Source organism: Chaetodon trifascialis, chromosome 14 (assembly GCF_039877785.1).
Source record: "Chaetodon trifascialis isolate fChaTrf1 chromosome 14, fChaTrf1.hap1, whole genome shotgun sequence".
NCBI lineage: Eukaryota > Metazoa > Chordata > Actinopteri > Chaetodontiformes > Chaetodontidae > Chaetodon > Chaetodon trifascialis.
In genome coordinates, this window is record NC_092069.1 from 11,454,120 (window position 1) to 11,475,853 (window position 21,734).

Genomic DNA, 21,734 nt, shown 5'->3' on the forward strand with positions numbered 1-21,734 from the left:
ATCTTGAATTCATCTCTGTCTGTCCTCAACTGTTGGTCAATCAAAGCTTATATTCAGCAGGGCTTTTTCATCCATTTTCAAGTAGAGAAACACTATTAATGTTGGCTGGAAGCAAACTAGATCGCAGTGATAGGATGGCTAAGTTGTCAGGATGGCATTGTGGTGGCATTTGTGTTTTTACGCCTGTGCCGATGCATGCACGTCTCCCTCTTTGCCAGCTCCAGACTATTAACTTCATTATTTAGCCTGCACTCACCGCATAACAGAGTGCTTTTGCTGTTTCCACTGTGATTAAACTGTTGCATCTTCCTAATTGTTCATTAGATTTGTTGTACGCATATGAATTTGTGGTGGGAATTTTGTTTCTCTTTTATCTGCTTGTTTTTAATTTATGAATGTCTTGTTGCCTCCACCCATCTTGTCTCCCTCTCTCTACCTCTGACTGTCTGACTTTCTGTCATTTTCTCTTCTTAAAGCAGAGGCAAAGCCAGGAAGAGCAGATCTTCTTTCCTCATTACTGCCTCGCTTTTTGTTGACAGGGAAAGCGATAGTGACTCTCTCTGACCCTCTCTTGTTCAAATTGCCTGCTTCATTTCCTCTATGTTGTCTTTGACCAAAATACCCACCACATCCACCACCCCTTCTCGTACGCTACGGCTGCACAGGCTCAGTCCTCAAATCCCTTTGATTATAATTCCCGAGACCTCTGTGCCGTCTTGCCTCTCCAGATCTCTTGTTGCATCAAAAGGGCCCAACTGCCTCTGTAGTTTTAGCTTCATTAAAACTTCATGAAAAATCCTGGCTTATGCATGGATTCAAATGATCGAATTGTAAAGAAGAGACCAAGACCTTTCCTAGTGTGTTTTCCTCCGCAACAGTCTTGTGTAACCACCGTAGGAGTTCGATGACCACAGCCTGGCCTGATGCTGCCTCCAACAACAGACACACTCTCCGTCTGGGTTTATGCTCACAGTTCATTGAACCCCACAGCTCCGATAACCTCGTTGAATTCTGCAAATGTTGGCTATTGTTTTGGATACTGGTGTTCATTTCAGTATGAGAGAAAAGTCTGGTAAAGCAGAGGTAATTGGAAAAGGTGGTATGATACAGCAGACTGCTTTCCTTGAAATTCTAATTACATTGAAATTCATTGAAATACCACAGATTTTAGGAACTTGAAATATGTGTTAAACACATTCTGACATTGTCATGCAGCCTAAAATACAACCAGACACATTCTTTGTGAAGAAACTTTGTGGCTTCAATGACAGCTGTGTCATTTACAGGAACGTTTAGTCCACAGGTCTGATGTTCATGTCTGCTTTTTACACTCAGTTGACAGTGTGATATGGAGATATTAAAGGTTGGTAGACTTGCACTACAGTTCAGATGAGGTGAACTGCAGAGTGAGGAAGTAGCCTCCTGTTTTCTTTGTTCCTCTCATCGTCCTCTGGCCGAGCCTTGCTGCTGGAGTGTTGAGACTTGTCTGAGGCAGGAGGAGACAGAGGGGATGGAAGCAGGTTTGCATCTGACTGCAAGAGTGGACTTCATACTGGCTGTGTGATACAGGCCGATTACGCTTCAATGAGTGGCTGCCAGTGGGTTTTTTGTGTGTTTGTTAGGTGCTACTCTGACTGATCACGATCACACCACATACTGCACGTGAAATGTGTATGGATAGTTAATTAGGTGTTAATTTCAGATCCTGTCAACAGACAGGCTTGTTATTTTCACTGTAATGTATATTTACAATATAGAAAATTTAATATCTTAAACTACACCAACACTGTTTGTGTTTTATTTTTATGTATTTGTGCTTTCTAATGAATGATTAGAATGATGTGTACGTACAGCGACAAGTATTATATTTGAACTCTGAGACCTAAATGAACTTGCAAAACTATCACATGTGGCAAATGTTGGAAACACTACTGGGACAATGGTACCACCAGTAAATACTAAATTGTTTGCTGAGATAAGATCTATCTCATGGTCTGATTCTCTGCCACACACACACTTGCAATACTGTCAATACCCTGATAAATTTGAGCAAAAACTTGCAGGTAGAGGGCTATGAATGCACTCATAAAACTGGAGTTACATCCACTAACTACTATTTTCTTCGCTATAATGCCAGCTCCAGCAACATGAAGATGTGGAAGGTAATGAGCAACGCAAGCCAATCTTTCTTTTGGTGGCTGCAAGAACTAACACAAAATCTTAACTAAAAACCCTGTGAATTAACTTAACCTTCTGCAGCTAATGTGTCTGGTAGCATCCATTGTAGACTAATGTTGATGGACGGACGAGAGAAACTTTGTGAACATTAAGCCTCATTTGAAGCCAATTAAATACCAGACTAGGAGGCTGCATGTGGAAAACTGTTTTTCATGTTGCTTTTTGTGCAGTCTCACATAACCAGATATTATCTCCATGCTTCATACCATAATGCAAACTTATTTAATAACAATACATTTTAGGTCATATGGCCTATATTGCCCACTGCTATTAGTATTTTTTCATGAAAAAAAAAAACCCAACAGAGCAAAAGAGATGTCACTTTTCTGTTTGAGGGCTTTCATTTTTCTTCCATCACTGAGAAGAGTCTCATCTGGGAGTTAATCCAATGTTGACAGATGCAGTTCTTATCTTTCAATTCACCATCATTTTGTGGTCAACCAGCAGATATTTGTTTTGTTTCTGTTTGCTGATTCTTTGTCCATAGCACATATTTCCCTCATCAGGCCTGACCATCTGTGTTGTAGTGTGGTTGATATTTATGGTTTGTGTGTTTGAAGAGGTGGTCAGCTGGGCAGCTAGAAAATGTTTTCCAGTGAATCTAGGTGCAGACACAGTGTTGATTTTCAGAGCAGGAGCCAGAATGAAAGACTGAATGAGCCCCACTGGTTCATACACATTGTTCTTTAAAAATGTTTGGTAAAACACACCCTTGCATATCTTTCGCTCACTGTGTTGGCAGCAGCTGCAGCCTGCTACCTGTCTCTCCAGTCCCATCCCTTTCCACTCAGCAAACATCACTGTTCCATTGCCTGCTCTCTCTGGCTCATTTACAGGCAGTGTCACCCAAGCAAGCAGCGCTCACTGACCAGCCAGAGATCCAGCATAGCCAAGAATCCTTTGAAGTTTGCTCTAATCAGCACCGCAGCTGCAGAGAGCTGCTGTGGAGGGGGGCTGCTGCCGATGGGGGTGTTGGGTGGGGGGTTGGTTGTGTAAATGCAAATGTGACCAATATGAAAATGGATTATTCTTCCGTACAAAGCAGCACTCCAGGGATATGTACCAGTCTAAAAATAGCTATGAACCAAAGCTATTTTTGCTCATTTTAAATGCCATTGTGTCAGTGTTTGATACAGCTGTTGTTCATTGGTCACTAAAACTGCTACAGTGAGGTTGCACATGTTTTTTTTTTTTTTCACAGAATTCATCTCCTCATCTATTTTAGGCAGACTGGGCTGAAGATTTCCCATCATCTGCATAGTCTAGTCTTAGAATAGCTTCCTCTGGACCTCTTAGGATGGGGGGGATTCCCAAGACTCTGCAGTCAGGGTGAGCTGCTGGTCAGCCCCAGAGACCTGCCTCCTGCAAGCATTAGTATGGGCGGTTGAAGTATACAGGCTTACCTCTGATATCTCCACTGGACCAGCACAAACCTGCTGCTGCTGCAGCTGCAGCTGTGTGTATTACATGAATGACACCTCTCCTAAGCCTTGAATCACTCAGAGCATTTTCAAAGTACGTCTGACAGATTGTTGAAATTCAGTGAAGCAGACCTGTCAGCAGTGTTGCCTTTTGTAAACACTGAAAATCTCTGGACTCAGGTTCATTGTTGCCTTCACTAATGCAAGCAAGTACTCCAGGTTAGAAATGTCATGCTAGATGACATTTAGCCTGCATTATCCCCATCATATTTGTGCAACTGTCTGCAAATGTCCTAAGTGGCTACACCTTGTAATGGACAATTATCGTCCACTTGGTAGATTGATTTAGATCATGAATAGGAGCTAATGATTCCTCGCTGCAGATTATATTACAGTCAGGGTGCTTCTTATTGAAGCACTAATGTAAGTACATGATCAGCTGAGGAGGAGAGCCTGATCTGTTCCCCACACTTAGGAGCTCAAAGACCTTGACCTTAGAGAGGGTGTTCACTGTCAGACTCACCCATTAAGTATGGGTTTGGTTATAGCTACATTTAGACCATTTTTAACCCTTCTCCATAACCACTCACGGTTGCCTTGGTTTGGCTGGAGATGAAAGGAATATTATAGGCTAGCCTCTGCTGCCTTTCACAAGTGGTTTATGCTCCCTACACGATATGGGTTCTTCAACCAAGTGATCACACAGTAAATGCGTCCAAAAAGCTTTAAAAATACTTCTGCTACTGAGCTCACATCTGGTCATTATGCAGATGATTAATATTGTGCACTTGTAAAAGCACCTTGAAGTAAATGTGTTCCTGTACGTTTAGTTTTTTTTTTTTTTTTTGTACATTGTTTTAAACGAAAGATGGATGTAAAAAGGAAATGCTAATATTCAGCAACTGTCTCATCATTACAAGCTAATAAAATACTAAATGCATTGCTCAGTGGAAGCTTGATTTGAACAATTAACATGAGCAAACAAGTAACACCTTCTACTGTTCCAAGAATGAGCTTGTTCAGTTAAATAATTAACTGAAATTGTGTAAAAATAATGTGTCCTACAGAAAATTAAAATACTCAAGCTATGAGGAAAACAACTTAAACCTTTATGTGCGTGCTTGCAGATTAATCAGTTTTCATTATCAAGTAAACTGCCAGTCTGTTTCCTATTTTTTCAAAAAATATTAAATTTACTTTCATGTAAGACTAAAAAAACAGGGGTTAACCCAACATTTCAGACCCAGAAAAATATTGCAAAGCACATGAGCATAAGCTTTTTTTTTTTTTTTTTTTTTAAACAATTGCTTTCTGCACATCTCTTTAACCTGCATATGAATGCAGAATCTCTAGGAAAGGGACAAGATTTTGGTGGCGCTCATCCCATTTGTAGTCTGTTTGTGGTCTGAGTAGTGTTGACCAATCACATTTGATCAGGCTTTGGTTGTATGCAGGTAGACAGTCTGTTTGGATAGCAAAAGAAGTGAAGAACATTGGCCAAAATGCAGTCTCAGAACCCGATTTATTTATTGTTTTTTTTTTTTTGCATTCATATGCAAATATCTATTTATAGAGATTAGCAAAAATGTTGAATTGTTGTGTCAAGTTGCTAATCGGACAGTGAACAGTGACTGGCCCATGGAAGAGCAAGTCTTAGCCTCAATATCCATTATTCAGATGTCTGCTGGCTACTCCGGAAGCCCTGCAACATTGGCTGTTGCCCCCAGAGGCTCAATTATCATCAGACGTTAGCCAATGGGTTCTGAGATGCGGCAGCGGTGACCCCCCCCCCCCCCCCCCCGCAGATACTGGGTGCCATGAAAACCACCCAGGAGGGAAGGTGTGATGTTGTTGATTGTGTTTTCTGATGGACCTTTTGAGGAGACAAATGGATCTCTCTGCCCCCACTCACCTCATTGCAGCAAGTCCATAAACCTTTTATGAGCGTCAGGGAGAAGTTAGTATGTCTATTGCCCGAGCAAATGGCTGAATACTGAAGAAGCAGTTTGTTGTTTGCATGTCTGAACTTCCACTTCCAACAGCTGGTTCCTAATTGTCTCATGTTGGTCAGTTTGAAAGCTGCTGAATATTGACAGTCTAGTTTTGACTGTCAGCATAATTCCAAGTCTGAATGATATGCTGTTATTTAAGGCAGGTCAGTTCATACAAGTTGTTCTCTGTCACTGCTCCCTCTCTGTGGTGTAGTCCTGTGACCAGGCACCCCTCTCTGTCACCATACTGACATAATATGAGGAGAAGGGCACTCACTCAGCATTCCTGTGATAAAAGGAATCAAAACCAGTGTTTCATTCTCCAGACAAATGTACAATATTGAGTCCTAGATAAGTCTCATTCTCTAGTGCGCCAGAGGGGATTATCTTTTATAAATGACTTCACCGACAGTAGTTGGCAGGATTGTAACTGAGTCCTGGCAAAAAGTCAAGAGGACCAGTTTTATCTCTTGAAAGTGTATTTGATGTCCGGTTTAAAATAGTGAAAACGTACTTATTCCAAATGCCACCGCTGGTGTTTATTTATGTTTTTTAATATTTTGTGGTGACTGAAGAGTATTTGCAATTGCAGACTAACACGGATGTCTCTTTACATAGCCAGGTCACGTTTAAAGCTGTTAAACCACAGTCAGAAAGAGGCTGCAAATAACTTACAAGCTTGGCTGAAACCTCACCCACCTAAACTACACTACCAGCAGTGACTGTACCTCAACACTTCCTCTGAACACTTCCCGCTTCACTTCAGTCATCTCATCTTGAAGACTTTAACTTTGAAGCTGCTGTAGGAAGTGTTTGTAGCAGTATTGGGAAATAACATGTACCCTTTGCTCAATCTTGACATCATCAACCAAAATTTAAAAGCTTTACTGTCATTTATTTTTGTCTATATTGATGTTATTTTCTTTTCTTTTTTCACACATAAAAATTAGGTTAAATTTTTCTTGTTTTGTACAAAGCTAGCGAAGAGATACATCCCATCTGTCTACCTGGATAGGAAATAAAGAGGCAATTTGGAAAGTTATTTTGCAGCAGAATGTTTTTCCATCCAGGATTCTCGACATACTTTCAGAACACGGTTTTTGCCAGATATTTATTTTTCAGAAAAAAAAACTATGCTCAGCTCTGTGATGTGATTGCAAAGGTTAAAAACAGAGCAGCCAGAAACTGGAGCTAATTGTGCTAGCGTTGGACATAGCCCTCACATGCTGGTCTGTCCACGCATCTGCTTTCCCTGCTGCTTTTGCCCTCTCTTTACAATGAAGTTCACATGAACAGAACTACAATTTGGAAGGCCAAGTTTATGACCCACCCTGTCTGTTTTCGATTTGCAAGAAAAGCTTGGTGCCAGATTCTTTATTTCAGCAAACAGTAGGCGAGCATACTCTGATTTATTTTAGCTGGTGAAATGTATTTTTTGTCAGATTACTGGCTTTGCCTTCCTGCAAGAAGGAATAGCCAAGGCATGTGCTCATCACTCACACCCATAATGAGGATATGGTTTGGCTGCTGTTGCTTCAAAAGCGGCTGAGTTTACCATCCCACAAGTGGGCTGAGAAAATGCTGTGCTGCCCTTACAATTGTCTGACAGAGTACCTCTTAGCCTCCAGCAGGGTTGTTGGCGAGCAGAAGTGTCAATGGTGCGTGTCTCTCATTTGCAGAGCTTCCAGAGAACTGGACGGACACGAGGGAGACCCTTCTGGAGGGCATGGTGTTCCAGCTCAAGTACCTCGGGGTCACGATGGTTGAGCAGCCCAAAGGAGAGGAACTGTCGGCGGCTGCTGTCAAGAGGATAGTGGCCACGGTGAGAGACAACACACACCTGCATACCTGCAGTGGGCTAGACACACACATTACTGGAATAGCTCAAACACGCAGAGAAAACTATTGACAGAAAATGAGTTTCTCACAAGCACGTGTCTTTCCCACATCATCACCTCCATCACTTGGAAACTGTAGTCATCCAGTAGTTTTCTCCTGTTTATGACCTGACTGACACCTCAGTGAAAAGTGAGTGCTTTGCTGCCTACCCCCCCCCCCCCACCCCACCCCCCACCCCCCCCAGGCTGACATTTAGAGGAGGATGCAATTAGTTTGGACACTGTTGCTCAATGTATGGCTCAGCCAGCTTTATCATGTTAGAAAAGGCTTAATGTTATTGGATCTGGCAGCTCCGTGGATAATGAAGTTAGTGGCGGCAGAATGGTGGGACTCGAGACACGGTGATGTATGGAGGGAAAGGCAGAGGCTGTGATTGGGCCTAATCTGTTGGCTGCCCTTGGTGTCCCTCTGAAAAGGATGTTAGGCTGCTGAATGGGATCATTTTTAAATTGTCGTATTGTGCATTAGTTGGGACATTTGATGTAAAGTAATATTTTGTCCGGCCATAGTTGGAAAAGTTCTCATTTACTCAGGGTTGGATGTCACGATGGTTGTCACTCACACACATTTGTTGTTACACTAGTTTTCTTCGGAATCTCTCTTCACATGTGTTTATGTGTTAGTTTTGATGACGTCTTTGTTAATTGGCGTATGGCTTGGGCGCATTTTCCTACATTTAATCAGTCCAGCAGCTCGGCAATGTTTGTTTCCAAGGTCTGTCATATCTCCAAGGATTTAAGTTTTCTTTTGCTTGACATCTTGTGACCTACAGTTTTGATTCTCTGTGAGCTCGATGACGGGGAATTTGCTTTGTAACTTGATTGTTTTTGTATATTGTATCCCCGGCATCACAATCCCTCTTTTCTCCACCCTTTCTTTCTCCTTCTTCCCTTCCGTCCAGGCCAAAGCCAGTGGAAAAAAACTCCAGAAAGTCACATTAAAGGTCTCCCCACGAGGAATCATCCTTTACGACAGTGCCTCCAACCAGCTGATAGAAAACATCTCCATATACAGGTCAGTCGTCCTGTCTCGAGCTGTCAGCTCTTTCGACTGTTATAGCGCATCATGTGTCCTTGACTCAGTTGGGCGGCCCCAGTTGTGCAGTGATTTCACCCTAAGCTTGTCCTTATCACCTACAATAAAACAAAAGTTGTTATTCTCCCATTGCTCTCATCCATCAATGGGTGGATGCAAGTGTAAGGAGGTGTGGTACTCCAAGGCACTGTGTGTGTGTGTGTGTGTGTGTGTGTGTGTGTGTGTGTGTGTGTGTGTGTGTGTGTGTGTGTGTGTGTGTGTGTGTGTGTGTGTGTGTGTGTGTGTGTGTGTGTGTGTGTGTGTGTGTGTGTGTGTGTGTGTGTGTGTGATGGAGAGAGAGACTACTCAGTCTATCAGCAGTAAGTCTCATCAATCTCAACTCACTTGGGAGCACTACAACAGCTGTATGTCTGAGCTTGACACACACACACACACACACACACACACACACACACACACACACACACACACACACACACACACACATTCTCTCTAGTAAATGCCTACAGATCTCACTTGCCTGCCACAGCCTGTACGCTTAAAGCTGCCTAACCTCCATTGGCCTCGAGCTTATGAGCCAAGCTTGAATCACTTTTCTAAAATTCCGTATTTATGAGTCTGCATATCAAGGAGAGATGGGACTTTCCATCATTTTTCCTAGCATGAATAGGCTTATGTTGAATAATTTCTCCTAAAAGCTGGCAGATTGAGGACAAAATCTCACTGCTGAGAGTTGTCTAAAGTTATCCTGGAACAGTTTTATTTACAAGTTGTCTACACTGACCATGTTCCTGGCTTTCCAGTGTCACTTTGAGATGTTCCTTTACTTCAGACGGTGTCATTCTTCCCACCTGCTTTATTTAGCATAGCATGCAACTGTGTCCTGGCTGTGCATCTTCGAATAATGAGGATGGAGTTAATGTCTCGGGAATACAGCCTTTATCTATATTAAAAATCTGGTCTCCACATCACTGAGCTGTTTTTTCAGATTTCACCTGAGGAACATTGCACACAAAAGTTCATTGCAAGAGGGGAAGGGCAGAATGAGAAACAACAAATCTCTTACGCTGTGATAAAATTGAACTGATAAGGTATGTTCCTGCAAGCTTTATCTGCAAGACACACTGAGATCAAACTGAACCAACGTGGTCAACATCAGCTGGAGTATTTTCGATGCAATTTTGATTCATCGACAAGTTGGGCGGCAGCTAACGATTACTCTGAAACTGAAACTGAACCAATCCCTTAAACTGTCCAGCACCTCCCAAGGGGGGCCAGGGCTCACAGTTTTAAGTCCTCTGAGCTTATTGTCAGCTCTGCTGACTATGTTTTCACCACAAATTTCTATTATAAATTTATCTTACAGTGGCGTCTCTTTTAGTTTTGTGTGCAAAAATACACAGCCTGTACAACCCCCTTTTTTGCAATGCATCTCCAGGAAAATGCTGCACCGATAATGGATTCTCTCATTTGAAGAATACGAGGTAAATATTACCGCAATTAAAAGGCTGACGGTGCGAGGTGAGTCCAGCTGTGACCTCAGGATGGCGTGAAGACATAAAGCAGCTGGTTGTATCTCGCACCCCACTGGAGTTCTCATCCCTAGACATCTGCTAAGAAGATGGACGACCAATAAAAGAAATGGATTTGCCTAGACACCCAATTTCCCCGATGCCCTCCTTCCCAAACATTTGCCCGTAAATCCCGCTTGTGTTGTACAGACAGCAGCTGTGATTCTTAAACCTGTCCAGACTTTTCCTCCCTTGCTTTTATTTATTTAGTTATTAATTCCACAAATTCTGTGGTCATTAGTTAAGCGGGTGTGTGACTATCCCACAGTGAAGTTTCAGCTGATGCTCAGAGGGGAAAGGAAGGACAGATGGCAGACATTCATTATAACCTTCCTCTATCGTTTTAGGTCTCCCTCCCCAACTGGCCAGTGTACCCGTCACTTTGGTATTACGGTAATGACATGGTGATCAAATAGTGGAGGAAAGCTATTTGTGGAGCATTACAGCTTAATTTAAAGCCCTGCTCTGCACCTGAGACTGACAAGCCAGACTGATACCTCTCTCACACGCGACAGACAAATCGCAGTGCAGAAGACGACCTTCTACATCACAGACAGACAAGGAACAGCCACCTCTGTCTGCATGAGTCTTTTCATGTTCCTTGCAGGGGCCTGGCCCAATCTAAAAGCAATGATTTAAAAATCTGTGTGTGTCAAGGTTGTTAAACAGGTGGACACAGCGGGAGTGTGCTTTAGTGACTTGTTTGAAAAGCAGAAAGGAATGGCAGATGTCCGCCGCACACGTGTTCAGCTCACATTCATGATATTGTTCAGCTCAGTACCTGCGCACAGCTGGGGTGTGTATTTGATCATGTGCAGAGCAGTGAAATTGCGAGTGCAGATGGGGTTTTTTTTTTTTTTTTGCTATAACACTTAAGAGAAAAGCTGGATTGAACAGTTTGACTCGGATTGCTGGACTGGCTTAAGGGCTTAGTGCAGATGAAGTTGCAAGATGGCTCCACTTGATCTGCGATAACTCCATAAAGTCTCAGAGTTTTTATTAAAGTGTGTGTGTGTGTTTTTTTTTTTTTTTTCAGAATATCATATTGCACGGCAGACAAGATGCACGACAAAGTGTTTGCCTACATCGTCCAGAGCCAACACAACGAGACTCTGGAGTGTCATGCCTTCCTCTGCACCAAGAGAAAAATGGTAAGTAAATGAGTTTGTGCATATATGTGTATCTGAGACACCCACTGTGTGCACAAGTAGATGTGAGTGGACACAAAGAGTTTGAAACCAACTGGATCTGAATGTTGGGTTTAACGTTCAGTGCTCTTTCCATTTCTCACATCTAATTGAAGGACCGACCAGCACCCCAGTGTAAAAACGACTATTCTGCTTAATGTCGGACTGTTTCTTGGCCAGGTGCAGTGACTTTCTGAAGTCTCTTGGTCACTGTGAGGTTGCCAGGCAACCAGTGGACACTCCAGTAAGTCACTGCTCCAAGCCAAGGAACTGTCCAGCACATCACCCAAATTTTTGCACAGTCAAATTATCAATCCAAGTCTAAAATCATTATAGTAGCTGCCCTCTTTTGCATAATCAAACTAATATCAATCAAATCCTCATTCAAATACCATTTTAAAATGCATTACTTAAGCAAATGTTCAATAGTCCAGTGCTGGTTGTGTATAATGTCTTGTTGCCTGGTGATTGCTCCCAAGTCCAATTCATCCTCACTGGATGAGCAGAGTCACAAACAGAAGTACAACAGAATGAATGTTTCTTAATGAGACACAGTTATAGGGTGCATGTGTGATGAACATAACACAAAAGTGATGTATGTATCGTGTGGATTTTGTTACCTTTTGACAGAATTAGGCTAGCTGTTTCCAGTCTTTATGATACTCACTGTGGCTTCATGTTTAGCGTACAGATGTGAGAGTGAGCGAATTTCCCAGTTTTGATCTAATGCTTTAAAGCTGTTCTTTACATATTAGAATGTATAGTGAAATATAAGCCTGTAACTTCAAATGTAGACTGCAGATTGTTGACGGCGCAGAAATCTGCATTCAGGTATTCAATTCAGCTTTTGCCCATGGCAATCTGTGGAGAGCACTTAATGCAGACACAGTATGCTGCAAAGAGACCTGAGAACAACCGTGCTGCCACTTTGAGCCACACTTCAGTTGTATGCATGCAAATGTCCAAGTATCATGTCTGAGAGTGAGAACATGAAGGGCGTGGAGGTTGTCATCCCTCTCTGGCATTCTCTCCATCCCTGGAGGTTTCCAGAATGAGTGTGCCACTCCCTCCTTTTCCTTCCCCTCACTAATTTAGTTCTGGCCAAAAGGCCACGTATCCTCCCAGTTACATAAACAACTCGTCATGGAGCTCACAGGTTTCTCTTCCTCCTCTTCAAGTGTCCATGAAGGAACTCCTTCTTGTGTATGTGTTACTTCCTGTTTTTAACGTGGTCATAGCTTCTAGACTTCCTTGTGTTTCCATCCTGTCGCTGAGATGCATGTGTGTATTATTCATCCTCCTTTTATTCTTTCACTTTATCCCTTTGCCTCACTCTTTGTCTCTCTGGCTCCCTCCAACAGGCCCAGGCGGTAACCCTAACAGTGGCTCAGGCTTTCAGAGTGGCGTTTGAATTCTGGCAGGCTGCCAAGGAAGGTATGCATGGTCGCCCCCGACGACTAGAGGAGTGTGATGGATGAGTGAAAATGTTCCTCTCTTCTTTTTCCTCCTCCCTCCCCCACTGTTGTTATTCTCTTCACTTATTGTGTACATCCTCTATCTTCCCTCTTAGTGGCCAAACAGTGATCCTGTCTTTTATCCTGAGGTTTCCTGTACAGTGTGGAAACATAAATTTTTTTGGCGTCTTCCTGGTCTTGGCCTTGACACCCTCTCCAGGGGTCATGTGAAATAGTGGAGAACTGTACAGCTGTTCCTGACAGTCACTGTTGTTCTTCTCTCACACACACACTCACATATAGTAGAGGAATGTCTCCATTGATTGAACCAGTCCCCCCCCCCCCCCCCCCCCGCAGACAGACACACAGTCGTTAAATGATCACCCAGAGAGCAGAGACCTGTTTCAGTTTAGTGACACCTCTTCATTACAGGAAACTCAGTCATGGTTAAAGACTCATCTAGGTATCGACATGGGGAGGGGTGCAGGGGCATTGAGGCTCGCCTGGAGCAGAGGTGGGCTGACTGGAGTAAATCTTCTCTGTTTCCTTTACACTGACAATATGACTCTGGTGTGTAGGAGCTGGGATTTTCCCTGGATGTCTTTTATCTTAGCTGCAAAAATGTTCCCTTTTCTCCTCATTATATATTTATATTTTTCCTGTTTCATGTCAAACTTGGAAAGCCTCTTTAAATTTGTGGGCGCCATTAATACAGCAGATGAGGAGGTGAGCAGACGGTGCGTGTTGAGGCACCGCTGTGGACACAGCAGGCAAAGTGCTGTGTAAGGATGGTGTCACACACATGCTTTTGTACAGCTCAGCAGAACATGCATGTAATTTACTGCATGTATGACTCCAGAGTAAATGAGCGTTTCATGCCACATAATATTGGCTTCGGCATCACCACCCCCGCACACCTTCTCCATCCTTACATGGGTGTAGCCTTGTAGGTTCTCTTTGAATTTTGTGATTATCCATTGTTGCCGTCCGTCTTGTTTTGCACCTGGCAACCCCCCATCCCCCCCCTCCCCCTTCCCCATCAAATTATTTTCTTTTCCCTCTCCTCCCCCCCATCACAGCGCTCGGTTCTGTTTATTATAAGGAAGGAGACGGGTGAATGAGGGGGATGGGATGAGGAGAGAGGGCAAGAGAGCATGAAAGGCTGGTCAGAAGGGTTTGTTGGGATGGAGAGTGTGTGAGAGAAAGGAAAATGATTGTGCGCGTGTGTCAACCCCCTGACAGATTCAGTGTCGGTGCCATTGATCCTGTCTCACGCGAAGGCGGGCTTATTTATTCAGTCCTTTAGAGACACACACTTGCACTGTATGAAAATTCTAGCATCCTCTTTCATTTACTCCACATTTCCATCCCTTTGTCTTCTTCTTCTGCTGTGGTGTTTAGGAATGTTTTCATGTGGGCACATTTCCATTTAGGGGGGGATTATTTTTCCCAAGATCAAGGCCACAGGCTCCTTGCCTCACGCCTCTTGGTTTGGTTATTTGTTTTTTTGAGTTGAATAATAAAATCTGCTGCTTCGCTTGCTCTTTCCCTCTCTTGACATTCGTCACCTCTGCTCGTCTTCTTTTCCGAGGCGGGCCTAGTAATCTGTTTAATTTGCCGGTCTGTTTTCCTTCTAGTTCATTTTGGTGTCACTGATGAAGGGGAATGGTAGGAGGTTATGGAGGGGGAAAGAATGTTTTTTTTTTTAAAGTAGTAATTTTGTTCTCTTGTGGCAGAGAGAGAGATGGGGGGGTTCTTTCGAGTCTGTTTCATTAAAGTTACACAAGCCTCGAGGATGGGTGCAGGAACAGGGGGTATCTGCTGCATGTCTGTCTATTTTTGCTGCTTCTGTTTCCTCCAAACTCTCCTCCACCACCCACAGTGGTTCTCCACAGCCCACCACACATTCCTGACCTACATTCTTCTGTATATTACAGCTTACATTGAATATTCACTGTAAACTCGACAGCTAGCTTTGAACTGGCATATCTTTAGGTTGCTTCCATGTTTAGCAGGGGTTTGATTCCCAGACTGAAATCTAGGCATGTGAGAGGCCATGGGGGAAAAACGGGAACACTGCCATCACCAAGCTACCTGGGCTCATGGGAAACGGGATGTTTTTAGAGCCCAAGGATGATGATGTAATAAAAAACACCTTCTTGCTGTAAGCAGATGTCTTTTGGAAGGACAGAAATGGACATTTAATCTGTAGCCACAGCATTGAAAGTCTGAGTTACAGTGGGTCAGCGTCTTATCACACTTGCTCACGACAGTCTCATGTTTTCCTTTGTGAGTTTCCTGTAGCTGAGGCAGAAATGTGTCTTTATGGATGCATGGACTCCACCATTCATTAAAATAATATCTGGCCCTCTATTAATCAAGTGTCACAGAGTAGGAAGTGAGTCTCAAATTTTCTTAACTTTCTTAACTTAGGAAATCACTCGTATCTCTGCTAGTATAACTCTGCTAGTAAAATAACCATAAGGATGTGAAAGCTGCAGTTTCCGCTTCTCAAATGAAAGGATTTGCTGCTTTTCTTTGTCATTTATAATAGTAAATGAAGAGGCTCTGTCAAATTGCAATGAGTATTTGTCACAGTTTTTTTTTTTTTTTTTATGGAGCAAACCATTTTTGTAATTGATTAATCGTGACCGTAATTGCAGATTCATCAATAGTGAAAATAATTGTTAGATGCAGCCCTCGTGAGCATCCACGAATGGATGTAAACAGTAGCTCTAGCTGTGTCCGCAGCTTGGGAAAGTGGATGCTGATGACCTGGCTGATGCCTGTCAGCGTTTCCATCGTTCATCACATCTCTCTGAAAGTGATCCCAACAACGTTGTTAGCGACTGTCATTGTCATCATAGTTGTGGTGTGGACACGTCATCCACTTAAGGTAGAACAGTTTTTAAAAGGATGTATTTATACTTATTGTTGTAATCATGGTTCTTTGTGTGGACAGCCCTTCAGATGCTAAGAGAGGATGGTGTTCAGATTGAGGTACATCATGAGATGCTGTGCTTGATGACAGTAAGCTTATTGAAAAGATTGCTTTGAATAATATGTTAGACTGACCTTGTGTGGGATGCATGGGAAAACAACACGCTGTTCCTGCAGAAACTGATGTCCTGTTACGAGGAAAATTCAGCTTCTGTCTGAACCAGCGATTTGGGGAAATAATGAATCAAACTTTGATCATGCTGCTGCTGCGCCACACAGTGAGGGTCCTCAGTGACAGAGGACTAACACTTACTGGAACGCAGTCATGTCCTTCTGGTTGGATGACAGCTGCATAATGAAGGATACCTCAAGTTAATGACAACAGGTCAAATATATTTAATGGTCTTATATCTTATGTTATATATCTTCAAAAAGTAGTGGGCTTATAATGTTACACCTACACTACACCTTCCCCTAACAGGTGAGAGTGTTTGGAGTGAGCAGAGCTCATTATCTGTCTGACCCAGATGCTAAATGCTGCAGTTACTGCACTCACTGCTGTGTGAAGTATGACATGTGTTACCATGTTTGAAGGCCAGACCTTCTAGATTTCAGCAGATAGCTTGAGTAATGCTAATTTGTTTACACATATTATATGCTTGGTTAGTGAAACGTTTAATACCCACATTTTCAGCAGCTAGAAAAGTAAACAGTTCATTTAGCAATGCACTGCGAGGACACTCACCCTGTGGGTACTCGGCCCAGAATAGTTTGCTTGTCTTCACCGACTGCCTTTTTTTTTTCTTTCTGTCTCTTCCTCTACCACCATGTCGTTCCTCGCGCAGAGAAAGAGAAGCGAGTGAAGTCGGGTTCAGACGGAGAAGGAACCAGCAACTCTCAGTCGGACAGCTCAGCCAGCCTGGGTAGCCTGAAGGGAGGAGGTGAGTTGTGTCACCCATCATCACCCTCTCTGTCGCTGCAGCCGTAGCCTCGGGGGAGGGAAGAGTATTCAGCCGCTTGTCAAAGGTTGGCTTATATTGAGGCTGCAGGTCAGCTGATGACAATCTGCATTTTCTAGGTTAGTCTTTCTCAATAGCATCATTACAGCAAACAGCAAATGACATTTTTAGGTGATTATGTGTGATGATAATGGCAGTGAGGAGGCTCTTTAATTTAGCCCCCATGCCATGTTGTTGGTCGGTTGAAAAATCTCTGCTCACTGATCCCTGTGACATTTTTCGCTCATAGAGAGCTATTCATTGACAAACAGTCGTATCCTGTGTGACTCTGGAAGTGCGTTCGTGTAAAAAGCATGAAAGATGCCTAGATCTCCTTGTTCGATCAGGTTTACTAATTTTCCAGGACTTAAGGCGCGGGTTATCCCTTCTAAACATGCTGTCGACATTCAGTGAGCCAGACAAGCTTAAGGCATCATGAGCTCCATATATTGTCCACAGCCTAAGAGACAATAAGATGAGAAGAGGAGTGCCCGTGGCACAATGGCTGTTCACTTATTCCTCATAATTCTGTCTTTTTTTTGTGCTTGCTTTTTTCCTCTTTCACTTTGTATGTCTGAAAGCTTCTTTTGGGACAGGACGTTTCAGTCTGAGACAGTGGTAGTCTTTTTTTTTTTTTTGCAGGCAAACATCTAAAAACATCTGCTCTGTACTGAACACCCCCCCCCCCCACTGGGCCAGGTGGCCTCCAGCCAGAGAGGGATCTCCCTAAATCTGTTCTGACACTTTATTTGAGTCTGTGGCCCTGAATGTGTAGCATTTTACGGCCAACACAGGTTTTAAGGATGATCCCTTGTGTGAAGACTCAAACTAGGACTTGGATTCTGGTGACAGAGAGGCTTGCTGTGTGATTTTGGACCAATGTCATCCCACTGATCATTCAGCTGCCAGCGGATTGTATTTCTGAGAATCAAATTGGTGTAATTGTACAGCAGAGTAGTACATGATAGAAGCTTCTGAGTGCCTTTTGAAACCGACTGTGTGTGTTCCTCTCCTGCCAGAGGTTTTCAGTGCCAGTCCTAAATCAGTTATTGGGGACAGCAGGGCTTTAAGAGCTATCAGAAGGTTACATTTATGTACCCTTCACTTTGGCTGATCAAATGGCATGCCACTGAGTCAGATGAACTCTCAGGATCAGTGGTGTTGTCGGAGGCGAGTCAGCTTTATTCATGAGACATGATACCTTCAACTCTCCCCTGGCGCCAGGCCTCTTAGAGTGACTGCCACTTATTCCTGTGTTATCGTCTGATTGCTGGGGGATTTTGCCTGCTTGAAACTGATTGTCCTTTACGCAGTCTTCACAGGGCTGCAACTGACATCTTTTATCACTATCAGTTAATCTGCCCATTATTTTCTCAATGGATTGATCATTTAATCTGTAAAATGTCATAAATAGGGAAAAATGCTCATTGTGACATCCGAAATGAGATCCTCCCATTTCTTGTTTTGTAAAAAAAAAAATCATTCACTGTCAGAAATGACAAAGAAAAGCAGCAAAGGATTTGAGGAGCCACCAAATGAAAATAGGTGAAACAATTAACTACTTATCATCTTTCGATGTACCGGCTGTGCTTTACTCCCAGAGCCCCACTTACATCCCAACAAACACCTAAGCTGTTAACTTAAGGGCATCATTGTAAGAGGAGCCTTGATCTCCCCGCTCTTTCCCCATGAATGACAGCCTCAGTCCCACAATATTGCCTTCTTCATAACAGCAGAATACTCTAAATGCCTTTGAGCCAGTGTTGACAGAGAGGACAGACTGAAGTCAACTGGTATTGCATCCTGTGTCAGTTGTATGTGAGACTCTCTTTTGAGGAGCATAGAAAATAGGGAAAAGGTAATTTAAAGATATGAAGTTTCTGCATAGATGAGCTCTAAATAAGGAAGTTAAGTTGTGCTAGCATGATACGAGTCACTGAGTTTTTACTGTTTCCTATGGACAACGTTAGCCTAAAAGACTAGACAGAAATTAGTGTTGACACATGTTACTGACACTCATTAATCATCAGGCAAGGCCATTACAAGCCAATCCCATTACAGATCAGCGGTGTCAGTGTGGTTAGGCGTGCCAGTCAGGGGGTGACTGTGTGCTCACTTATCACAAAGTGACAATCCACAGATGGCTGCATCCGTAACATACATTAGATGCTTAATAAGGAAAGTGGACCTTAACAAATAGTTTGGCGTCATAAACTTTGTGTTTGCACGCTGCTGGTTACTGTTTCATGAGAGTACGATAATCACAGGAGGTGTTTGGAGCAAATTTATCTTTATTATTACATCTTTATTATTATGTTGTCTGTGAGCTAGGAATTGAATCTACTGGTGAATGTGGAAGCTTGCACGTGACTTTTAATGCATTTATATGTAAATGATCGACAATGTTTCTTGTTTGTTTTGTATTACAGAGGTAGCCACAGGAAAACTTCTGGATTTGGCCGAGGGAGCCAATGTGGCGCTGGTCCACTCAGGAACAAAGCAGACCGAATCGGATCCCTTTATGGTGCATAATCACACAACAGAGAACAACAATACTGTATGGGTAAGACAAGAGTCGGGCTGGTCAGTAAGTTTCAGCTGCTTGGGTTTGATAAGATGGGAAGACAAGAATGGCATGCAGGAAACGCTGATTAATTAGCCAGTGCCTGGTGATGTACTGTACCTGCTGTATTCAAAGGAGTGGATTCTTTAGTCGTGCAGCTGCTATGCAGAGTCAGACAATAGCCTATTGAACAGAACTGGCCTTATCAAACGGTCACATAGCTGGAGTGGGTGTGGGGCTGCAAGTAGCCCAGATTAACCCCCTGAGACCATTCGAGGCTAGAGAACAGTGGCAAGAGGTGACTGTGTGCATGTGTGAGTGTCTCAACATCTCATGACTAAACACATTTCACTCACCGGAGACATAAACTTTGTCTTTAACTAATATGTGTCCATATGTTCTGTCTGGCAGGAGTTGGAGGACGGTCTGGACGAGGCTTTCTCAAGGTGAGAACCAGTGTGGATTTTGGTTGTCCCTAGGGCCCAGTCTCTGCTAAACAGCCACATAAGCTCCTGTTCTGGAAATAACCACCTGTGGTTTGGGCTGCTCTCATCATAAACACTGCCTCTCCCTGTCCCTCTGCGCGGCTCACCCTTGGTGCTCTCCCACAGGCAGAGACGGGCTCGGTTTACAGGCCCGGGCGCAGTCGACACCCACCCTGAGTCATGCTGCTTTTGCAGGCTCTGTTTACCATCATCTCAGGCCCACACACTGATTTCATATGAGCTCATAAAGCCTGTGATTACGAATGACTGCTGCTGAGGTTAACCTATTTTATGGTATAGTACTCTTTTGAGCGTTGATCATTGTAGTGGAGTAAAAGCACACTGAGGAAAAACTCAGAATAAAGATCAGCTATCATAATTTGTAGGTTTAAGGTTGACAGGAAAGTCCATTGCCTGTGCTGATTGGAATTTCTTAAATTCCATCCACACCATCAACAGACTAATCAGAACGGAGTTGGAGTTGTCTGTGATTAATGTTTCAATTTAGTGTGTATCAGCAGCTCGCTCAGATAAGCTGTGGTGGTCTGCTGTCAGGAGGCACAGTGCAGCTGTTTACAGCGGTTTGTTTGGGACTGCCATTCAGCACTTTATTAGTGCATTTATTTCCTTTGGCTCTGCTTTTCATCCCCTCTGCTAATTCAACAGTGGGGCCTCATCTCCAATGTTCATTTAGTGAAAGGGAGAATGGGCTCCGCAGTCTCTGTAATCAAGCGCTAAGAGGCCATTTTAGCCCTGTTATTGGGCAATTATTTGTCAGCACACACTGTAATTGCACCCCAACGCTGTTAATCTCCCGCTCTATGATTAATGAGGAAGCTCTCGGCGTAAGCAGAGATGCATCCACATGTGGATGTCTGTAATTGAGGGAAATTCAGGGGCCTGTGGGCCAGGTTGATGTCTTTGTCCATCAGGAGAAGCTGATTTTACTGGTTGATGTTGGGGTCAGAGCAGAGGAGAAAATTAGAGACAGTTATGATTCTGTGAATGAGAATATTCCAGAATGATGGTGTTTCCAATCTCTTCACTGTACCTGGTCGTGTGGCACATTTTTGCTTGAGGATTGAGATAAGATCCAGATTAATGCACTGTTTATAGACGAGGAACATAAATGTGCCTTGTCATCACAATATTATTTCAAATACAAAGACTATAAAGAGCAGAGTGGGCAGAGGGTGTAACTTACAGTAAACTTGAGAAACAGGCACCATATACAGCTATTTTGAGACTGCTTTCTTAGGAAGAGATTATGCATTCCTAAAGCTGATGATCAAGGTACTTATTATGCGACATGTAACAGGGAGCAAGTTGTGGGCATCACAGAAACACCTGCTCTCTTACTGCAACACCTATGTTTCAGTTCTAAGGTCCAAACTGACTGTTCCTGACTTTAAGTTGTTTTTATTGTCTTGATTGGTGACATTTGAATTCTTTTAAATGAGCAGTTTAGTCACTGTACTTGTCACTGCACCCTTGATCAATTCATGCCAATAAATTCATACCTTTATACGTTCTTGTTGCTATTTGTGAGAGTCTACTGCCATCTGCTGGTGGTGAATTGAACACTTTTTTAGATGTAAAGATGTAGATACCGGTTGATAATATTGGAGGAAAGGCTGGTATGATGTGCTTATGTGTTGTGCCTCACAAAGATGGAGGTAAAATGGGCTGTTTTCTACCTAATATTATAGCTTTAGCTTTGTCAGATTTCAGCATAAGAATTTGGACATAAAGTCACATTATGGTGACATTAATGTATCCAGTCACTTTATTATGAGGCTGTTCAGGATAGTTCAGAGATTAATTGTTGCCTGACTTGTGATGTTTCCTTTGCACCCCCAGCCGCAGTCTGGATAGCTTTGAATCCTACTCAGGTAACGATGTCATTCACTGGATCTAGTGACTTCCACCTCATTTTCCCCTAGTCAACCCAC

General features: G+C 43.1%; 1 protein-coding gene across 4 annotated transcripts in view; it reads left to right on the forward strand.

Annotated features, from left to right (window-relative positions):
- The window catches only part of ldlrap1b (low density lipoprotein receptor adaptor protein 1b), a 31,502-nt gene that overhangs the window by 7,686 nt on the left and 2,082 nt on the right, over positions 1-21,734 (forward strand). Inside the window, exons 2-9 of one of the 4 annotated variants that reach the window (XM_070978768.1) lie at positions 7,330-7,472; positions 8,451-8,563; positions 11,192-11,306; positions 12,704-12,776; positions 16,582-16,677; positions 19,164-19,297; positions 19,709-19,743; positions 21,643-21,674. In XM_070978768.1, the coding sequence (XP_070834869.1) occupies positions 7,330-7,472; positions 8,451-8,563; positions 11,192-11,306; positions 12,704-12,776; positions 16,582-16,677; positions 19,164-19,297; positions 19,709-19,743; positions 21,643-21,674 (741 nt within the window). The remainder of the gene's footprint in view (positions 1-7,329; positions 7,473-8,450; positions 8,564-11,191; positions 11,307-12,703; positions 12,777-16,581; positions 16,678-19,163; positions 19,298-19,708; positions 19,744-21,642; positions 21,675-21,734) is intronic. The other 3 variants (XM_070978769.1, XM_070978767.1, XM_070978766.1) reach the window with 3 other exon arrangements.